This window comes from Scophthalmus maximus, chromosome 13, assembly GCF_022379125.1.
Source record: "Scophthalmus maximus strain ysfricsl-2021 chromosome 13, ASM2237912v1, whole genome shotgun sequence".
Classification (NCBI taxonomy): Eukaryota; Metazoa; Chordata; class Actinopteri; order Pleuronectiformes; family Scophthalmidae; genus Scophthalmus; species Scophthalmus maximus.
The window spans coordinates 20,444,611-20,467,692 of NC_061527.1; the positions used below are offsets into that span (position 1 = coordinate 20,444,611).

Consider the following 23,082-nt stretch of genomic DNA (forward strand, 5'->3'; position numbering starts at 1 on the left):
AGGGCTGAAATCATACAAAATAAAATAAATTTGACCTAAAAGCAGCAATAACGGGACATCAGGTATGAGTACTCTTTGTATTGTACATTGTTGAAGGGTCAAAGGGCACTGCCAGGTTAACATTTGCACAAGCATGGATTCTTATTTGGTATGGACAAGGGCATTCTGTGTTATTTCCCGGAATGAAGAGCACAGAACAAAAACAGTCTACAGTAATCCGCATTTAAAAAAACCTGCATCTTTTTTATAACAATAAAATGGTTTCATGGCTTATGTTTTCATGTCTTCATGACAAGACAGACAGATGGCACTAAACAAGAGCTACTAACGGCAAACACACAAATCAAATGGGAAATTCCAGCACTGTATGCACTGTAAAAATACACTACGAATGATAAACTGACAAATGTTCCCCCGTGCTCCGGTGAATCTCTGAGGGGCTGAATGGCATGGGAATGAGCTCTTAGCAGAGACACTGGGGGGAGGAAGAAAGGAGTCCCGTTGCAAAAGACTTGAATTACCATATCACTGAGGAGCAAATACAAAGCTCCTTGAGAGCAGCGGGAGATCCGTCATCCGGCGAAGAGCCGCGTTGAAATGTGGATATTTCTGAGTACTCAGACACAGCACACTGGTTTGAAGCAGCGGGGGAAGATCACACAGTTGTTTAAAGCTCACACACCTCGTCCTGCTTCGATGTGAAACAAAAAGCAAACCTGAACACGGAAAAATCTTTGGTCAATCCTTCAAGAATTACAAAACTCTCTGTAAACAAACTGAGCCACAGAATTCACAACGACAATGAAATTATTGTAATGAACGTTTAGAAGCCAATGTTTCCTCGAGCCATGCAGTAACCCAGCTTGTTCTGGTTGCCGAGGAAAGACATGAGGCCTACGTAGGCCTCGATTTGGATCTGCTGATTCAGGACCAGGACGCCATTGGCCTTCCCAGGAACTGGTTTCACGGCGTGGACTTTCTGCGCTGCATCCCAGAGCTGCTCACGGAAGTTCTTGACCTGTACACAAGAGGAGGATCATACATTTATCACGAAATGCATTTATTTCCCGGGTGTAGTTCTTTGGCTACTTGCTTTGGTTTGGGGGCAGAAAACAGAGAATCAACTCTTGCACTGCAAAACCGGCTTATGTAAGGATGAATGAATCTTTTTCTTTCCAAAACAAATTATAAAAATAACTGATAAGACCTGTTTCATGGTGACTGGCCCTGATCGTAATTCGTAGGATCAATCTATACTCAGGCACGACTGAGCCATGGCCCCAGGGATGGTAACCCATCCATTAACTCCACTGCCTGTCTGTCCTCTGAAGGTCGCTGGAGGCCTGGAGCCGATCCCAGCTGTCAATGGGCGAGAGGCGAGGTTCATCCCGGACAGGTCAGGGATGGGGATGTCAGTTGGAAATACCTCAATAGCTATTGGATAGAAATGCTGTACAGACATTCGTGGTCCTCAGCGGTTGAAAAGTACTGAATTTGTTAATCCCCTGACTTCATCATCAACAAGTTTACTTATGTGGTTTTGAGTAAAATGTCTTGAACCATCTGACGTTGAACATTTAAACAAAGGTGGTGAGCATGGTGAAAATATTTTTTAGCTGTTACAATATTTAAAAACAAATTTGTCAGTCTCAGCATGTTAGCATTTAACTCCAAGCACCACCACGAGTGTGAATGCAGACTCTACGCTTGTGTCCCAATTGTTTCCAGCTGTGACAAGCTTTTTAATTTTCCTTTGTACTTTACTTCAAGGGAGGATGCTGTACATCCAACAGCATCCTCAAATATTGACCGTTATTATTATATTACATATATTAAATAATATACAGTAGTATTATTATTTTGTCACTTTTGCAGTTTGATATCAGTGCTTAGTGTGTTTGTCCGTGAGCTTATCAATTCAGCTATCTTGTTTTGTAGATTAATTCATCAAAAATGTGTCTACAAAACAAGAAAATGGTAATTTTTTTCTCCATTTTTGGTACTTGGATTGGTTTGAAATATTGCTGGAAATATAAATGGAGTGTGAACCCTTTCCAAACTGCATCATCAACACAATTGATAACAATTAATTGACTAAAATCATGCTGGGAAAGAGTCAGAGGTCAGGGGGTCAAATACCGATCACCTATCTGCTGTGATCACTGACCTGTCTACACTGACAATAGTCTCCCAGCAAAACACATTTCTAAATGTCTTATTAGAATTAAGGTGTAAATTGCGTTGCATTCTTGGTAAATGTTCTTCCAGGTCTATGCACACTGGAGTCTGTCAGGCTTAGCTGCCAGTCACCTTCACAGCGCTTTGGGTGCATGAAAAGCGCTTTATAAATCAAATATATTATTATTATTATTATTCACTGTGCCATTACTGACATTTGCATGACCTACTGTATGTAAAGCATGATAACTCTGCATGAAGCAGAAACAAAACTGATGAGAGGTTTGACACATAAGGAAACAAAAATCTTGTGTGATTGCTTCCATCGTTTGTCTTCCTCATGCGTGCACGCAATCTTCTAAACACAACCATGTATCATGAGGTATGAGGAATGAATACAAAGCCAGGAACCGAGGCAGAAATATAACACAACCATCAGATCCTCAATGCCCCAAGTCAAGGCTTTAAAAATAACAGTTGATGGTTGAATCAACAGCACATTTACACCATCTTCATCACCGTACTTTCCACTGCAGGGCTGTTGTAAGAGACCGTGCCATAACCCTGTAATACTCGAGGGCTGTGGCAGAGGTTGTAAAGTAAAATCTTAAAGAATCTTAAAAAGAATCTGAAAGTCCAACGCATCAACCTCATGACATTTGCAGCACGCCATTGGAGGGGGCGTGAGGAGCTGGATTCACTGAAAGTGATTTTGCTGTTGATCCTCTAACGATGAGGTAGACAAACTCTGGCTGGCCCCATACGCATGAAACATGATTGTACTTAGGGCTATTAACTCTAGCGATAAGCTGTCTATTATAACATTACACAAACACGTCATGAAGGCATGCATATATGCCTACATCACAGATCATCAACATCATACATTTTTACACACATATTTTTTTATGATATTAAAACTCCAAACTGCTTTGGAGGAGACATGCCATGGGGTACAAAAAACATAAAACTTAATTAAACTACATTGTAGTAAATAGTAGGGCTGTGCGATACGATCAAAAACCTCATCAAGATAACGACACGTAATGTTACTTGTTGCCTGTACCTTTTCTTGCACGTGTAAATTGGGGCCATGTGTTTGCAGAGGCGGCCATTACTATCACGGGCAAACGTCTAAAAATCTATTTTGTGGCTCTCGTGGCTAAATTGTCTCCACGTAGGCGGTAAAAAGTTAGTGGCGCTTGTGTAACCTCAAAATAGTTCCTGGAAAGAAATGTTGCGGTTGATTTTTTTTTAGGGGGGGGGGGGGGTTCACCACAAATCAAACTCCTTTCACTTTCATTGCACTGGGCTCGTGATGCAAACATCTGTAAATAAAACCCACAACTATCGCCGTTGCAATTGACGCTGAGCTGTGCCTTTAAACAACGCCATACTCACATCGCAGAGCTGCGCGAACGTGTCGCTGGCGTTCCACACGGGATGAGAGGTGAAGGTGATGAAAGGGAAGTCGGTGGCAAAGGGGTTCCACCTGGATGTGAAGGAGGGCTCCCTCAGCCGGTCCCAGAAGACTCGCACCCCCTCCCCTCCTCTCCTACACACACACACACATCAAAACACCGTCAGTCTCCCGCCCGTCAGCGGCACATTTGACTCAACTATGTGACAAAACTTCAGCTTCTGCATTTCCTGCTGTCATCACATCTCTCTACAAACAAAGTTTTTGTTTAGTCTTCCGCTGAGAATCACGTTCAACGGGCTGAATATAAATACTTTACATCTTAAAGGTTGCTCTAAGGTGATATTTACATGGCATACTTGTTCTTTTTCTCTCCTATTTTCCGTATCCTGTAATCAAAAAACATTTTGCTGATTTTATTTGAGTATGGCAAACAAATTGAGAGTCAGAAACCTAGACCTACTAAAAGTAGCATCACTGCTGATCTTGAGACCTTTTCACGATTTTCATTCTCACCATACAGATTTATGTGCATAGATAGAAATGCAAATTTCCTTATATGAAACTACTACCCCTTAATGGACCATTATATTTCCTTCATGGTGTTAACCTCAGTGCACATTATTTCCCTAAAGGGGAATTACAGGACCTGTTAGCTCGATGGTAACAATGTTAGAGTAATGAAGAAGAAAAAAATGGCACTAATCTGTCCTCAGGGCAAATACTTAATGTGAGGGCAATCTCATGTTTACCAGGCTTAGAGGTAATCTACAGTGTGCTCGTCGTACTCTCTCATATTCTCTTTCTTCTGTTCTTCTTTCTTTAGTCGGTAAATACCGTAGGTTTTAATGAAAATGCCCCGGGGTCATATCTTTTCTCAGCCTAATGAAACCTCAGAAGGCTGAGAGCAAACAGACAAACTCCAAACAGCCGCCGTTCCCATCTTTGAAACGATGTTAATCGACATTCTGTGAATTTCTTTACAATTCTCTGTTTATGGTTTGTCCATGAGACCAATATATGGGAGCAATGCAGCACCTTTTGTTACTGCTCTAATAGGTACAGGGTCAAAGAGAGTTCAAAACACCCTCCACTGCATCTCTAGCCTGGGACCTAGTCGATTTCTGGGAGCTCATTTAAATTTGCTCTGCCAGAATACGGTCTGGATCGCCTCCATTGAGAAGTGATTTCCTCCGGCAGAAAACTTGCTGGTCCAATCACAACTGATTATCTGATAGTGGGCGGGGGTTAGACCAGGACGCAGAGGGAAGCAACTTTTGTAAACGACCAAGATGGCCGTAGGTAACGCCTCTTGGAAATCGGAAAATGAACCGAGAGATCCCAGACTAATATTCATTTGAGTATTAGTCTACTGCTTATCTGTGTACAACGGATCTAACTGAAGAGTATTCTAAACAAACCTGAGCTACAATGTATCAGAGAAAACAGAAAATAGATATTTAAAAAAATTATATTGTTATGGATGTTTCAGATGTAGTCTCATGATGTCACTTGCTTCTTCTGATGCTGCGGACCGTAAAATTAGAAGACAAAGAATCAGTGTATTTCTACTGAGGCACATCTGTACTTTGAGCTAAATGCTAATATTAATGTGCTGAAATCCTCATTAGGTCAATGCTGTATGCTGCTACATTTGCTATTTGCAAATAAACACAAAGCCCATATGAGGTTGATGTGAATATTATTACTTTTGCCGGTAGAAAGCAAAAAATACTGGATTTTGAAGCTTAATCCTAAAATTTAATTCCAATACAACAAATAAAAAAAAAACATAAGACGTCAGTTGCAGCCCTAAACTTCGATAAAAAAAGATCATTGTTCCCCACTGTTGCTGGTTGTTGTACTTGACCTAACAATAACTATGTTGAACAAACAAACCTGCACAGATTATTTGTGCAATATTGATCTATGGAGCCAAGTTTTGGGTCAGGGACCTTCTTCAAGCATCCGTCCAGCTTTAAACATGTGTGAACTGATGCTAAATCCAGATCCGATGAAACAAAAAGGAATATTTGGATCATACGCAGAGTTCAGGCACTTTGACCTACAGTACGTCACCATGCCTTTCTCTTTGTCACCCGCTGATCATCACCTGATGAACAAAGCAGGTAAACAACACATGATCAATCCTGATTCAAAACAGGAGTCTGGAAAAACCAGCGATGCAGGTTTGACTCCTCAGTCAGACATAATTACTCTAATAGCAGAACAACACAGACAACTGCTTCAGTAGTTTGATCATCACACTGAAGACAATAACAAAAAAACAAAACTCTGGGAAATAATTGATGTCCATGCAATGTTAAAACATCCAGTCAGTGGTTTCATTTAAACATTTTGACCACAAACAGCAGGAATTCTGACTGTGCATCACACTTTTACGTACAGGAATCATATTAGTCCATATTTGGTGTTTTCTTTTCTCAGAGAACAAGGTATTCTCTCATGAGAGGAAGTTGACATCATTCCATCCTTGTGTGGATGTAAACACATTTTGGTTTAGTTTTCAACACTCCGTGTCAGACAATAGTAACATTGTTTACTGTAATAATGCAATTTCATAACGACAAATGATTATGATGACTAAATTATTGGTTGATCTAAATTAGCTGTAGATTGTGTTTCTAGCCTTATTAGTTGCAAAAGTTAATGCATTAATATAGTAAATGACGTAATTTTCTGACTTCATAATGCCGTCATTATCCTACCATTAGATCAGAAAATATTTTTCAACCAACATATGGTTTAAGGTAAGTCTATATAGTACTATTGGAAAATTATTTTTTTTTTTGTCATTTTCTGACTTTGTCATCAATCAATTAAGAGGAATAATATTCTGAAGAATATGTTGTCTACAACCCTCATATTTGCGGAGACATCTTGGAAATTGAGTTTTACGGACCATATTTTGTGAACCTTGACCTTTGAACAATAACAACAACATCCTGTTTGCGTGCAGGGCAAAAATTGTGCAAATAGGACTCGTAAAGATGTTTTTGTGATCCTGTCAAAAGTCGTAACTACCACTATTAGGGGTTGGAATCATGAAAAAAAATTGGACTGTGCAATGTTTTATCTAGCGTGTACCTGCTGGTTTGCATAATAAAAGGTAACGATGAAGAAACCAAGATGGATAAACCAAGATGAAGGCCATTTCCCAACAGAGCTGCGATGTTGTCTTAATGATCTGTCATGCTGATGTGCTCATTTTACCACATGCCTTGTGCAACAGCACTTCCTGCCAACCAGAATTAAACACCTGAGGCCAAACAATAGTGGTGGAGCCATTGATATGTCACAGTCCCAGGGAGGGGCTGCATCATAATGCAATCATCTACCCCCGTTTACACAAGCACTTTCAAAAAATGACAATGCTGCTGCCGCTGAACATTCTGTGCCTCCTCCAGAGTAAATGTTGTGCTTGGAGAAAGGAGGAGAAAAAAAAAAAAAAAACTTGGTACAAAAGCAAAGCCAAGACTAAAAGACTGATTATATTTCAGCAAAAGCGAGTGAGGATGGTGGGGTTTACGTTTTGTACACATTGTCCTTTGTAAGTGCTCACAGCCATTGCCCTTGTATAAATGGGGATATAAAAAAAGCTTTGGCAAATTCCACAGGTAAGCTATCACTGGGAGTGGGACCGGCCCAAACAGGCAGAGCAGGGCTGGGCTCCGCAGCCAGAGGCCTTGGAAGTCTTCACTGTGTTTATGTGGCTGGGGTTTGTACTTTCACTGCGCCTCACTTCAATACAGTCACGAAAAAATACAGCAACGGTAGAAGGAGGCAACTCCGGAGTGATGTTATCCACACGATTAACAGAGTCAAAAGGAACATCCTAGAAAACACCTCGACAGAGAGGCGAAACTGAGGGGGTCCGCCCCTCCACTGGTCTTCCTGGTGGAGTTCCACCTAATCCACAGCGTTCGTACAAAACACACACACACACATTCTGAGCTCAGGGGCAAGTGGCGAAAAATGTACTCCCTGGGCCTTCGAGTGCTTCAGACTTGAAAGTGAACACACAAGATAAATATCAGGCCCATGCAGCTGCAGTTGTCATGGCAAGTGTCCCACAGTGTCTCAGGGCGAACAAACAAATCTGCGCCGATTGCTCAACAGAGCCTGCAGGCTTGTAAGCCATCCATACATGTATCCATCCAACAAGGTTTCATTAAACATGTGAGAGGACTGATAACAAGAAGAGAGAAAGGGGCGGAATGCTGGCAAGAAAAACTAAGGACAAGACAAAGAGTTGAGTTTACCTCTGGTGCAGTTTTTTTTTTTTTTTTTTTGCATAATGTTCCAGCTCAAAAAGAAATTTGTATTATTGATGAGAAAGCCTCAGAGGCTTGAAAATGAAAAAAACAACACACAGCCATGTAATGTCATGATGCAAAGGCTGTGATATCATAGCTGGAGGCTGTTGAGATATTTCCACTTTGAAAAAGCACATCCACAAGCTGAAAGCTGCTCCCAAGGTGTATGAATTTACAGCAGCATGGCCCACGAACATTTGAAATCCACTGGTGTTTATTCATTTATATGGGATGTCCTGGGAGCAGCCTGTGTGCAGACGCTGCTCTTGATCTGCTTTGTCTCGCAGATGTGAGACGTTCACGGGTATGTTTTTTTTTTTATTCTGCTTGGTTTTAGGACTTGCGCCACAGGTAGAACTACAGTGTTTTAACAATGCTATGCTCTGGTGATCAAGACTATCTGCAGGAGTTTGATTTGCTGAGACTTCCCTCTCCCTGCTTCTGCACGTTTGGATGTAATTTTGCTTGTAAGTTAAGTTAAGAAAGTTCTTCAGGCTACATATGGACTGTACACGGCGGTACCCAGTGACGAGTTGTGGTTTGTTGTTTATTTGGATTCTCACTAGTAGTTACCATAGCAACAGCTACTCTTCATGGTGTCCCTGCAAGTACATGTTGACAATGACCGTGCTACTGTAAGTACAGTTTTGAGGTACTGTACATGTATATTTCCACTCTGCATTTCAAATGGATATATTAAAGTTTTTTTACTACAGTACATTTATCTTTGTTTTAGTTTTCATACAGTCAATCTTTTCTCACGCAATCTTGTAAGTCAACAAAGGATGAAAAAAAATCCAAGGGGATGTATTTTTTTTGCAGGCAATGTACTGTAGATGACTATTATTTAATACAACACTGGGGACCAGTTTTCATAATGAAAAAATGGTGCTATTATGCTTTGTCTTATCCTGTCATATGTCTATATATATATATATATATATATATACATATATAAAATAAAAATGTCAAAATATCCATATTAACCCTGGCCAAAGTTTCAAATAAAGGCAAACATATGTAAAATAAATCACTGAGACAAAAGCTCAGGTGTCATGCAAATGCAAGGTTCCTGTGATTTGTTTCTTTCTTTGTGTCACAGATTTTTTTTATCTGGTCATCTGCTCCAAGCACAGCTTGTTTTTCCCCAAAACAGATGATATTAATAGGTATTTAATCTACTCAGGGTTAGAAATAACCAGCAGTGCAGTTTTACTACACAGTCGTTTGGCGACAGCAGATCAACATTTTACTTGCAATGTTAACTTTTGTATTTCCTGACAGTCAACATTTATTGCATTTTCACACCTACAACTATTACAAAGGGTATATATATAGATATAATGTAAATACAGGTTGTGATTGAAAGACTAATCTCACAGTTATGTCACAATATGCAGAGTTGAACAGTGACCTGCTGTAATCTTTGTTGCTGTGGACGTGAGGATGAATCTGAGAAGTTGCCATTTCAAATCAATTATGTTCTGTAACTTCATCTACTAGTTACTTAGTTGTACAGTTTTCCTTCACAACTTCCACACCTGTAAGAGGATGAGGTGGAGCTCACGAGCGCTTGGCAGGTTTCTTAGGGATCAGCCAGTCAGACCAAAAGTGGTCTTTTACAGAGGCACGACTTATTATCGCCGGTTTCAGCATCAGTCTCGACTTCGGGGACTGCACAACAGGCAGTTTGAGATAAACAAGGACTTTGTTTGAACTGTGAATCATGCAAATAGACACTAGTGGAGTCCCAGAGCAAAACTAGAGAGCTGGAATTGAGCATAATAGGTCCACTTTAGAGAGAATGGGTGGAGTGTAAGTGTGCACACACACTTCTTACTTGCTGAGCAAGTGCTTTCTTCACATCTCAAACACAGATATCAGCATTTAATCGTCTTGCTTCACATTACAACAGCTGTGAGTGCCTAAATGATCATCCGGCGAGACATCACGGAGATGATCTTGCCTCCTGACTGCCCTCTGCTGTTCCAACGCGTAAGCTGCTTCGGTTTGAACAGGTGTGGTCGGAGAGGAAGGTGCTGAATGAGATGAGGATGACGACGTTCCAACCCCGCGGCTCGACAGACTCAAACTGCAGATTTTGCATCCAATTCAAATGAGGTTAAAATAATAATTAATAAGCTCACTTGTGTCAGCATATCTATTGACAAGAGTCCGGAGGAAATTCAAGTTAATTAAACTGTTTTAAGTTGTTGAAGGTGGGAGCTAAATAAGGCATCGTTCCCTCCGTCTGATGGGATGAGAACCAGAGGGGAGCAGTGCTGGGATTATTTCCAGCACTTCATAGATATATATATTTTTTTCTTTTTTACAACAGTTACTGAAGCAACTTCCAGCGAGGCTTCTTTAAGCCTCCACACCCAACTTTTTCAGACAGGAATTATATAAATAAAATATAAAAAAATGATAGTTCTGGGTAATTAGTTTGTCTAGACAGTTTGGAAAGAAGGCACTTAAAACACATCGTCCCCCCACAGATGTCGAACATACTGTGTTTTTCCCCTTCCACCTAGAGAATGTGCGATCGAAAAACAAAATCATCAGGACTAAAAATACTGACGCTCCCCGAACACTTTCTCTTGGCATCATCGAGACCGTGGGAGGCTGATGGGGCACAGACGAGGCTACCGACGCCAAGGAAGACGCTCGGCGGCGCACAGGGAGTTTGATATCCTTTGTTGTGATGGTCTGGGAACGCGCGGGGTCAGACGTTCAGGGAAGCGTCTCTATCCAGTAACTTTAATTACATCACTTCTGTTGTGAATTATTCACATGCGTAAGTAAATCAGGAAAAAAACGTCCAAACAAAATGAGACAACACCCAACTTTGACCTCGTGGCATTTTTTTTCAGAAGGATGCGTGACGACATCTGACAGATGAAGAAATGTGATGTGGCGTGCTACCGCCTTGAACCCTCAGTACCGAGGCTGCACACTGACATCAAGTGGTCAGATGACAACTGTCAGCAGACAAATCAACAGCAGCTTCTCTCACACTCAAGACGACGTGCCGTCACTGTGACAGCTCAAAGAGACGGCTTCCTGATTTAAATCAGCACATACTGTACAGTATGTGGTTATATCAAACAGTAAGCTGGAGGAAGTCTGGGAGAAGAGATGAAACGCTCTATATCGAGTCAGTTTTAGAGATATGGAATTGTTCTGTATGAGATAGGTTCTTTTGGGATTTTATTTCTTTTTATTCTTTATTTTTCTGTGCGTGTGTAGCTGTGTGTCTTCTCTTTTTTCTTTCTCCCACAAGTTTTGTTTATGATATACCAGAACTCGTATGTTTTGTAAAAAGGGATGGGCCACATGCACCTGCATGACAGAAAAATTAAAAATATATGTGTGTATGTATATATGTGTCTGTATTGTGGTGTAATATGATATATTTGCAGTCTTTCTATTAAGTGTTTTGTTCTCAACTGTCCATCAGACAACAGAGCTTAACATAATATATACCTGGATTCACAAAATGTAACTGTAAATGTATAAAATTATCTAAATCCTTGATTCAGTCTGTGAATCCAGTTTCTTATTCCCCTTTCATACTACATTTTCAAATATATTTCAAAATGACATAATTTATTCATAAATTAAATAATGGGTTGTTAACCTTTTATTTATTGATTGATTAATATTTCAGTTTCACATCTTTCTCGTAATTCCTCTTCCTTCTCTTAAAATATCGAAGGAATTACTTTGAAATTTAGCACTTTATTAATAGTTTTGGTTTAAAGTTCAGTATACACATTCATACATGTATTTGTAATTTTATTGTACAACTAATTATTAATTATTGAAATGTTTCATTACCATTTGAGTGACACTTGTGGTCCTCCATTAGACCCCACGAGTCATTCTGAAAAATAACCCTAACATAAACTCATTTCCTGACTTTCACAACTTTCCCTCACTGTGATTTTGTGATGCGGAAACAAAGTTTTGTGTACGCTTACAGTGGCGGCGAGGATTCATTTTCACATGTACATGCGCTCACTGATCACTGTCTGCCAGAAATAAGACAGAATGACCCAGACGGGGGGAAAAAAAGAAGACACTTCCTGAGGGAGAGACAGGGAGGAAGGGAGCGGGTGAAGATGAAGACAGAAAGAGGGAAATGATTGAGGCTCGAGTATTTCTCATTCGAAAACGTCTCTTTGCTGTCTGACTCCCGGGTGGCTTTCGCAAGCGTTTTATGTATAATTTAACGTAATGTGCGGAGATAAAGCCTCCAATAAAGGCGGCGCTCTCTAAGCTCTTCACAGCACATTACGTTTTATTCATCAAATTAGTTTTAGTGGGTTTGGTATCCCCTGAGCCGTCTTTAAAAGGTTTAGATGAAAGGACTACATTAATTTTGCCACTAATCAGTTAAGTGACAGCTCCAAGTGACAGCTCTGCACTCCCTACCCCCGGAAAAACCTCTCAGCGCACGCGTCTCGCTGCCATCTCTGCTTCAGCTGTGCCGTTCCACGCGTCCCTGGTTGATCTCGTCTACCCTGCACCAACCCCCCCCCTCCCCCACGCAGCCTTATGATGGCTGCCCTCAGCTTCCTGTCACTGTTTTCACTGACAATACTAATCACTGTGAATACGTTTTGGTAAATCATTCATACTCTTGCGATCTTTTGAAATTCAAAATGCATTTTTCATGACATCTTCAAATTTTTTCAATAAATGTGTTACATAAAGTCCATGTTGTATGATACAATACTTAAAAATAAAGTAAGGAAACCTTCAAATACTAGAAAACCATGTGACGAGGCGTTATTTCGAGCTTAATGGTTAATCATGAGACAAATGGGATTTTTTTTTACACAGGGAATTCTGCTTTTGTGAAGCAAATGAGAGCGTAGAGCAGATAATTGGGGCTAATATTTGTAATTCTCCAAGTAGGGTTTTTATTTTTTAATCAGCAACTCTACAGAGAGAAACTCTTGAGTAGACTCACTGACAAATGACTGAAAATGAGATTCAAGACTCTCTCTTGCTTTTGAGCACACTGTTTAACTGTCAATGAACGCGTCTCTGTAAGTTTCCCGGTTGTCATTGCAGGATTCATAGAAGTCTGCCGTCTACTGCTGCAGGAACGGGGAAGACGAATGATGATGAGTGAGTGAACCTACTGGAGGAGGGAGCGCTTCGGGAAGCTGAAGGCGCCGTGGGAGATGCGGTCCACAAAGTTCAGCGCGACCCTCTGTACTTGGTCACAGGTGAACATGACAAAGTCGTACTTGCAGACCAGGAGAGAGTTGTCCGTTATGAGAACAAGACGCTCCTTTTCGTTGTTCCAGTGATCCACCCTGAAAAAATAATAACAAACGGGGACACTGTTAGACCCATTGTAAAAACTAATTTCTTTCTACCTTTAATTTAAATTGTACCTATATTTGGACTGAGGGCGGGTGGGCAGATGATGATAACGTGACACGTCTGATCCCTTTGACACATCCCTTGTTTACAGCGTGTAAGCACTGGTGTACAAGCTCAAATGAATGCAACACTGCTGTCCACACCATTCATATAAATATAGTGGGCGTTAAAAAATAGAAATGTTTCTCTGTAGACTGCAGCACAGTTCAACAGCACCACAAAAACTGCAGCCTCCTGATCATCAAAGTTTATTGAGAACTTCTATATTATTCACTGAGGGAAATTTTGATGCAGGACTGTTGGATCAGACTTAGTTTGAGCTAAGACTTAAACTTAGTTGAGACTTAGTTTTAGTTTGAAATTCCCTGTCCTGTTAATCCTCAATGCTTCCCATCCTATAGAAGGTAGGACCCACTAAAGGGTCCCAAAGATCATCCGAGGGGTCTGAGACTTCAACCACGCCAAATATACTGATAGTGCAACATGAAAAAGGTTAGGATGGAAGGATTTTGTCACTATTAGTATTCATATTCTTACTTTTATTTGGGGACTAATCATGCTGTAAGATTTGGAACCACAGTTCCCATGATGCTTTGAGGAATGTAAAAAACAAACAAACAACAGAATTCGCTATTAGCAGATCCGGTTTGCAGTGTACCCCATTAATATGTTCTGACAAGTTTCACTGACGTTTATACTGAATAGTTGAACCCAACGGTCCCACTGCTGAATAGAGTGATGTTCACTATGTGCATTTGACTTCATACTCAGTTTTTTGGTAGTTAATTTCCTCAAATGCCTTTGGAAAAGATCATGCAATATGCATGCAAACCTTCGAAGTCCCAATTTTTTCTTTTTTCAAAAGACAGAATATGTAATAAACAGAAAAACATTTAAAGCAACGAAGCAATTTTCTCTCCTGCCCTCAAAGTGCATCCAAAAATGTAAAAAAAAAAGCATGTAAGCCGTGACAAGAGGCATCATATCACACCGACTCTCTCCCTCGCCGCTGCGCACACACAACTAATTCATCTTGGCAAGGGTTCTCTTGGTGTGGCTCTCTTTCTTACAGCCCACTGAGCCGGTGCACGTGGCCAACTCATACTGAAACACTCTTGAATGCTGCTGGCAGCCGCAGGGCAAAACAAACAAACAAACCAAAAAAAACAGTTTGCTGAATAACCCCCTCATGGGAAAGGTGTTGGTGAAGAGATTTGACGTTACTAATAAAATGAGTTGACCTTGGCTGGCGCCACTGACGTCACAGAGGTGTCACAGAGATCCTGGATCAGACTGTGGCTGGTCTGACACACCAGTCAAAAACACGGAGGCCTGCAGTGATTTTACCTCTGTGGGACAAACTACAGATTCTTAGATTCTTAGATCTCCTGCTTGTCTGACATTAGTCAGCGTTTCCCCTCGGGTACATTCGGCAGCAGCGTTACAGAATCACCATAGAACTCACGCGTTCGACTGCAAGACATCCAACAGCGGCGTCTGTTTTGCCACAACAATAACTGCAGGCGAAATGTAGGACAAACATTAGCGTGTGTCGGACGGAGCCGCATAAACGGGGATGTATTATTCATCCTCACATGGCCGGGCCTCGATGTTTCCTGAAAGCTCGTCCAGGAGTGATACAACCTGACATCTGCAAATGCACTTGGTAAATGTCCTGCAGTCACTTCATTTTCCCCTGCGCTCGAGTCAGAGAGATCGCTGCCTCTGCTTTGACTCGTGAGCTCTGGGTCCGATGAGGGCACAGATATTCGAGGGGAAGGTTAATTAATGACGGCGCCTGGATGTGACAACACTAAGGCGTCGTGCTTCTGCATTTTATACGTGTAGAATTTAAGAGAATATGAAATCTTTTTAACAGTGAACTTAAAGAGCAAAATACTTTCCTGAGCTCATCAGCTCCATCCAGCCCAATTCAAGCGTCTTACTAATACCACTGATGAATTGTAGACCCTGGTTTTATTGGTTTCCCTATTTCCTCTAATGCAGAAGGTATTGAACCTATTTCATAGATTATATTGAGGATTTAGATCTCAGATCTCCCACCCCCCACTTCTCTCTCTGACTTTGTTTGTCCTCAGCTGGATACTTTGTGTGCCCTTCAGGAAATCACTATCCAAGAATCAGCTTATATTATTGCACATACATCTGTCATATTATTTCAACACTTTTCAATTCTTATTGACACAGTAGCCTGCTCTCAACCATCCACAACTCTTTAATTACTGTATGTGCTCTAAATTATTTTATGACCTCTAGTGTCCAACGACTTCTCAAAATAAAAATAGACACATTTTTATGCTTCCATTTACATTTTTCAATCACCACTGGAACTTATGCATATATTTAAAGTTAGGGCAAGATATGTATTTTGTAAATATTACACATTACTTACACATCATATCTATTTTTTAAAACTATTTTTGGTCCAATCATGATTGAGTGATGAGGTTAACGTTAGTTAAAGATGGATATTGGACACCCCATATTGCCACCTCAATGCCCACAGTATAACTGTCATTATGAATGTCTGACCATATCACATAACACAGTTGTAATTGTATAAAGTAAGTGTCACTAAATTCCAATTTCTATTTTATTTATTCATCATATTCATCAATTCTAATATTTTAATTACTAGTGGACTATTTATTGATTAATCCAAACCCTCCACAGCCATGTCATGCAGCAGAAATCAGTGTGAGAAATCTAGTAAGTGGACCTTGATTAGTTAGTCAATTAACTATTTCCAGACTCAACATATCCTTGTTACTCTTGAACAGTTATTAACTGGTTCATGTGTGAAATAAATCACTATTTGCCTACAGATATGTTGCACATAACATTGTGTTATAAACAATGTATTTCCTGTTCATAAACTGCTCATTAATGCGGAATAGGGGGGAGTCCAGTGTCACCAGCAATAATATCAAAGGTTAATAACTTAAAGATACAAGCTCTTCACTTTGCACGTGTCACACCGCACGTCGACATGAACACACAACGCGAACTCACTCTGCCATCAGCCAGATGCCGTGAACGCTGCCATCCACTTTCTCATCCACCAGAGCTTCGACGTCTTTGATGGCCTGATTCAGAGTGCCAGGCTGCGGAGACAGAAATGCACGGGTGTCACTTTCTCATTTTCCATTGTGACAATCACAATATGTACACAGAAAGCTTAAGGGGTAATCTTTGAGGCGGATGCGCAGCTGGGACTGGTACTCTGACAAAATGTCAGCGCGTCTGTGTGTCAAACCGAGTTACAATAAACAAAAACACGAAGCCTTGGCATGTGAAAATGACTGTAAATGAAGACAGCTGAGCGTGCAGCTTCGCCGTATAAATCTGGGTAACTCAGGTATTTGAAGACAGCAGAGAAAGCTGCCGTATACAATGTATTACACAGTCACTTTTTTTTTTACAATGTGCCATTCAATCCTTAAACTTTCTGATTTATTTCAATGCCAAATTGGGGAACTTAAAAAAAAGTGATTAGGAGTTCATACTCAGGACTCCTGACGGTTTAATTGTAATCTGATAATCTGAGCCTGGTGCTGAGTTGGCCTGGCAACACAGGACATGTGACTGACTTCCCAATAACAAACTAATACAACAGGCCTGCCCTGCTATCAACTCTGCCAGTGTGACACTGATAATATTCCGTTTATTGATAAGAGAAGATAATTCCTTTATTCGTCCCACAACGGAGACATTTGGGTGTTACAGCAGCAGAGTGGATAGCCAAATATCAAAAAGCAATAAGATATGTACAAAATATGAAGTATGAAAATACTATATACAGAGCGGTAAGAATGATTGCACAAAATTGACACTGTGCTATAGAGGTGTCGATTATTAAGTTCTTCTGAGGTTGGGCTTTGTGGTGTTTTTTGACTGTATAACATAATTAGATATATACATATACTATACCAGAGGTAATATAATCACAGGAAAACCTATTAAAAAAAAATCATAGTGCATATCACAAATGATACGTTTCATTCAAAATATTTTATGCAGGAATGAGGAATAAGGTGTATAAGTAAAGTGACCTTAAATTACTTTTGCTTGGCATTATATGTAAAATAATAATAAAAAAAATAATAATAATTTTAAAAAATATTTTAAATTAATTTGACTTTTCAGGAGGGGGCGGGGGCCCACTAATTCAATGGTAGGGGAAACACTGCATGATTTAAAAAAAAAAATCCTTTCAAATATTCTACATGTGTTAATATGATCGAGGGGTTTCTGGGGCATTTTTTGGAACCTCCTCCTTCGGAGGAGCACAAGGAGGAAAGGATGATGACGACTGTTACCCTCAGCACGAAGAACCGCCTCAGTTTGAACTGGTCCGGAGATGGGATCGAGCGGGCCGCTGCCCCCGCACCTGTCCGCTCCAGGGTCGCACCTGTCCGCTCCTCGGTCCGACCCTCGGCCGCACCTGTCCGCTCCACGGTCGCACCTGTCCGCTCCTCGGTCCGACCCTCGGCCGCACCTGTCCGCTCCTCGGTCCGACCCTCGGCCGCACCTGTCCGCTCCAGGGTCGCACCTGTCCGCTCCTCGGTCCGACCCTCTTCCGCACCTGTCCGCTCCTCGGTCCGCTCCTCGGTCCGACCCTCGGCCGCGCCTGTCCGCTCTTCGATGGCCTCGGTCCGGGCGGTGGCCTCGGTCCGGGCGGTGGCCTCGGTCCGGGCCTCCCCCCGCCCCTCGGTGGCCTCGCTTCGGGCGGCGGGCCGACCGAGGTCGACGTGCCGCAGCTGCACCTCATCAGCCTCTGACATGACGTCGCTTCACGACACCTGAACAGGTGAGCGACACCGACGTGCGGCCGCTTGATAAAATCACCGAGCTGAGCCACAACAACAACAACGACAACACTTTTACATGTCGACACTCTTAACTTCCCCAGAATCCCAGAAACTAATATCGAAGTGGGGGAGGGGAACAAAGACCCACGAGTACATTACCAACGACAGAGAGAGTGACACATCTCCTTACCGGCAGGTTCCGGGTCGCAGAACGAGCAGCGCTCGGTCAAAGATGGCAGGTGCACGACTTCCTTGTTCCTTGTTCCTGTCACAGTTTGTTGTTGTTTCAGAGGGCGGGAGCTGCAGCTCATAGACACGCATCTATAAATACACATCCATGCTCATGGATGATAAATCTCTACAAGGGGCCCAATGTGTTTTACAGTGGCACAGGCCAAGGTAAAGCACACTCAGCCTACTGTGTAAATACAAGTCCGCATCTTCAAATAGATTTCAAACTGTGCACCTGCAGGATCCCTTTTGAAACGTGAAAGTTTCATCGAATCCAATAAAACTTATCTCAGAGTCTGATGTCTGCATACCTGAGTCCAAAACCTGGGTAAAACGTAACACTGTATACAGGCATGTCGTTGACCCCATCTGACGGGGTCGTTCGCAGAAGAGGTTCTCTCCACAGTCGTCAGTATTTCTGATGGAATGCATATGATTGATAATTGTAGGAGTATGTCAACTCATAACTTTCTATGGTGAGTCTATATTAATTTATGTCCGTAAAAGCCCAAGAGGCTTTCGGTGGACGTGAATAGGATTTACAGCAGACACTTATGAAACCTGGCCTTTGAATGCGTGTTTAAATACATGAAGGATTGTAAATTGCTGTATATCATTTGTAGGTGTTGTGTTATTTTTGTATGAGTATGGACTGTGGGGTCAGTTTTTGACATGAATCCTTCACACTAAATTAGTTTAGAAACATATTTTAACCAGACAAACGTTTATCTGCCAGGTTCCACATTATAAATGTGACCTTTGCCCTCTGCAGTATAAGGTTTAATCTGAACATGAATGGAGTAAACAGTCAATTGGGCTTATATCTTTCACAGTTTTGTCGCCCCGGACTCAAGGCTCAAGAGGAATTATAACTTCCTTTTTAAGCTGAATTCAAATCCGTACTGAATGTGGAGAACACTTGATGCTGCCTAGATTAACCTTACAGATTTGCGCAACATACTATTTATACTGTTTACGTAAGGGTTGGCTCGCTTTGAATTTCCTCTGTCAAGCTTGTGTTCCTGTCTTGACATCTTTTCCTAAAATACCAGTGAATGGCATCCACGATTCAACCGGACAATGACACAATCAAGCAATTTTGGGATGGAGCAGATCGTCGAAAGTGAATAAGACTTATTTTTTTCCTCCCACAAATCCTCGAATAGCATCACCATTTAAACATCAATCTGCGTCTGTGCGCTAATGTTTTCTGACACGGCATACAGTGCTGTGGAGCCACTCGTTCTCAATCACAAGTCCGTCAGGGAGCTCTTCCAACGCCTTGTCGGGGAGTTCAAATCCGATCCAGTTGTAATCTGTAGCCGTCAAAGAAATGTAGACGGATTTCTAAAGGCATTCTTTCTGCACGGTTGCTTAACTACTCCCACATACTGCGGGCTGAGATTTCCATGCTCTTTAGTGTTTGCGTGAATGGCCAGTAGCTTTCAATCCAGAACCCATTTAGAGGGGTTTTTTCAGCCGCGATCAAGTAATTACATCGAATCAATCCAGAGCTTCTTGCTCCACTGATGAGTTAATAAGGAATTTTCTGATGTTCGCTTCTGCACAAATTGAAGCATCAGCGCAAGAAGCTGGAATTTCTTTAAAAAATCGCCATGAATTTCATAAATCGCCTTGTTGTTCTTCCTTTAGTTGATCCTGTGATAACTGCGAACTCAAGACCAGAGTGTAATTGAATCCCAGACTGGGTTGGTCTTTCAATGGGAATATCTCAGCATGATAGCGCCACACTTGCCCATTGGATTTCTGCTGCCACACGCTCAAAGAAAAACCAGTGAATTTAAAAAACCCTTTGCCCCGCGACGCATCACGTCATCTGGCGAAGTGAGGATAAGAATAATCCATATTGTTGTATCTAGGCCAAGTAATCAACACTGCATAACTGGAAATGTTGACTGTTGCCAAGATGTAAGCGTTTGAGTTGGTACTACTGTGTATCTCCTCATAAGTTTATGCTTCACTCTCCCCGCGCAGATTTTTGGTACTCTCCACAGACATACATGTTTATCAGAAATGGAATTTATCATGAATTAATAATAGGTTAAATAATACATGTCATATTTCCACCCGATGTTTTAGATGGAAAAAGTGCTGCATGTAGTGCATTACAATGGCATCCTGAGTGGTGCAGCATGTGCTCTCATTTGTAGATAAGTGCAGTTAATGTTCACCGGTAACTTAATATCATTTTGCATATGTATGTGTCTTACAAGCGTATCTTGGATGGTTTTGTGTGTTTTCTGTTTCATTAACATACAGCGCTGCACATACAAAATTTATGCTCAACAACTGGAGAGTTTCAGCAAAAATCAGTACGACCCTTTTTAATATAAGCCCTTCATACCACAGTTGATACTATTATAATGCAAAGCTTATATATTCAATATTTTTAAACTAAAATATAACAAATGACCATGTGTAATGTGCAACAAGTCCTCCAAATCATTCGACAAACTGTCGTATGTGGTAATTAATTTACCAATACATTGTTGATGAGCTTGTAAAGGTAAGGTTGATGGTTAGGGTTAGGGTGACATGGTAGAGAATCCAAAAACAAAATACTTTACGGAATATAAGTAAATCCATTTAAATACACAAACTTGACGGACTTACCAGGTCTACCGCTGGTCGTGTTCATAATTACTGCTGGAGGTCTGTGGTCTTTAAAACAACCACATACGTCATAATGCGATGCTTCAAAAACGTTATAATATAGCAGAGCATTTATCAGCTGAAGAGCCCACAAGAGTTGGTGGAACCAACCACAGAGCGAAAAGTAGAGCTATCAATTTTCTTTGCAAGAAAACAAATATTGTCATTTTCCAAAATGTAGAACTATTCCTTTATTCATACACATATTCAACTATTTCTTTATGCGTGAGTAATTCCAGAGGTAGTTTATTTTACCATTTTAAATTACAGTGTATCTATCATACATCAAATATTCTGTAAACTACATTAACTTCTTTAAAGACATTATCTGTCAATTGAAATTTTTATAAATGGGCATGTTGTTCACTTCTCAAAAAACAGCACGAGTTCAGTGAATCTGCGCCCGAGAGTCATCTCTGTGAGACGACATCAGTTGACTTCACAGCTCAAACAAACACACAAACATGTCCAGGGGACATCCACCCTTCATCCTCGATAATCGTGGTTGATGGAAGTAATTCAATTATGTCCCAGCACATTTGCGTTTGTTTATCCATATCACAGTGAAGCATGATTGAACTCTACTCGGATATCACATGGGATCGGCAGATGTTGCCAAGACCTCTGTGACCTCGAAAGTCCCACAGTCATGATCTGTGTGTGTGTGTGTGTGTGTGTGTGTGTGTGTGTGTGTGTGTGTTTGTGCAGGGGCTTGCTGAGGCGTAGCAACACTGCCAGCTTCGCTTTCCCTTGCTTAGCCCATGAGTAATGCTCCGACCAGAGCGCAGGGGCTGGGCCATGAGGGTTCATTAACCCGGCTGAAGCTTGATGAGCTGGAAAACTAACCTAAACTTCAATGTTTTAGCCGAGCAAAAGCTCCACAGAGGACAGTAATTTCACCCAGTACGGTAAGCGGCCTGTGTCCATGCCTTCCCTTCATTTTTTTAACCATTGATTAACACTAGGAACCCAAAAAATATAGTTGTATTGTTGTCGATGTATTAGTATGAGTTCCATGATGTTTATATTATGCCTCTCAGATGACATGACATGAAGTCCGAGTCATTTTCCCAGTTTTTTTTGTTCCATCTGGAGTTAACTTTAACATTTCATTCGAAATAACCGTAATTCTTTCCGACAGGCAAGTGCATCTGAGGACCACTGTACGTTGGCCTGAGTTGACAATGATGTTGGCGTGGGAGAGAATGCACACACTGACCGCGAGCTGACCGCTGCGTTTACGACCCAGGGGCTCCACTTCCAGATGACTGCAGACAAGAGTTTCACTTGACCTTCGCTGTTATGACCATCAGGCCGAGACCTGACCTGTCCGGTGTGGTTCACAGGGACATTTTAGGTCAGTGATGGAGAGTTTCGGGGAGAGCCGGCCTGGTGCCCGGTGAGCCTGAAAGTGATAGTACACACATAAATCAGTCTGACGCGGGGCCATAACTTCTCAAAGATAAAAGGTGCAAGGCCCTGACCCTCTCGGTCCAGAGCTGAGACAAAGTTTCACATGAACAGCTTGTGGTTCACACGCTTAGTTTTGGGGTTAAAGAGATGGTATGTCAGGCTACAGCTTAGTGCAACTACATTCTTTAAAAACAGCAACTGGGAAAAAACGTGTAAATGAGTAGATCGATACCGCTCTCATTTATGTCCTTTACATTTTAAGCAAGAGCAAAGAGGTGGTTATCTTAGCCTTTCATAAGACTGCTTTGTCTTCACAAAATGAATAAAACAGAAATGGAGCACTCAAAGCCATTTTTGCCTGTTTGATAAATGTTTATGTACTCTCATAATTCTTGCACTTTTTGTTTGTATCTTCATGGCTCAATTGTGAGTCGCTTTTGGACAAAAGCGTCAGCTAAATGAATATATGTTTAAAACTACACCAGTCAGCACCTCTAAGTTAACTTTGAGCTAACTGGTGTGACCACCAGGCCGTGGGAGAGTGAACACTCTCAAATGGACTATTTATAGAGCGCTTTTCAAAATTTCCGAGATCGAA

General features: G+C 41.3%; 1 protein-coding gene and 1 long non-coding RNA gene across 12 annotated transcripts; one reads left to right on the plus strand and one right to left on the minus strand.

The window, feature by feature from the left end:
- Positions 1-63: 63 nt before the first annotated feature.
- tprg1 (tumor protein p63 regulated 1) lies at positions 64-18,503 on the minus strand. 11 transcript variants are annotated; one of them, XM_035647960.2, is made up of 6 exons: positions 18,358-18,503; positions 17,676-18,208; positions 16,369-16,460; positions 13,089-13,265; positions 3,580-3,733; positions 64-1,018 (listed from the first exon to the last, which is right to left on the minus strand). In XM_035647960.2, the coding sequence occupies exons 2-6, from the start codon at positions 18,138-18,140 to the stop codon at positions 824-826; spliced, it is 1,083 nt and encodes a 360-aa protein (XP_035503853.2). In that variant the 5' UTR covers positions 18,141-18,208; positions 18,358-18,503; the 3' UTR covers positions 64-823. The 11 variants fall into 11 exon arrangements, with proteins under 11 accessions (XP_035503853.2, XP_035503854.2, XP_047192597.1 ...); XM_035647961.2 differs by having other exon boundaries at positions 18,327-18,395; XM_047336641.1 differs by lacking the exon at positions 18,358-18,503 and having other exon boundaries at positions 17,676-17,854; positions 17,888-18,354.
- LOC118318382 lies at positions 18,273-22,828 on the plus strand. Its single transcript, XR_004795704.2, has 3 exons — positions 18,273-18,406; positions 21,780-21,979; positions 22,213-22,828. It is a non-coding gene; the product is annotated as an uncharacterized LOC118318382 (long non-coding RNA).
- The last annotated feature ends 254 nt before the right edge of the window (positions 22,829-23,082 follow it).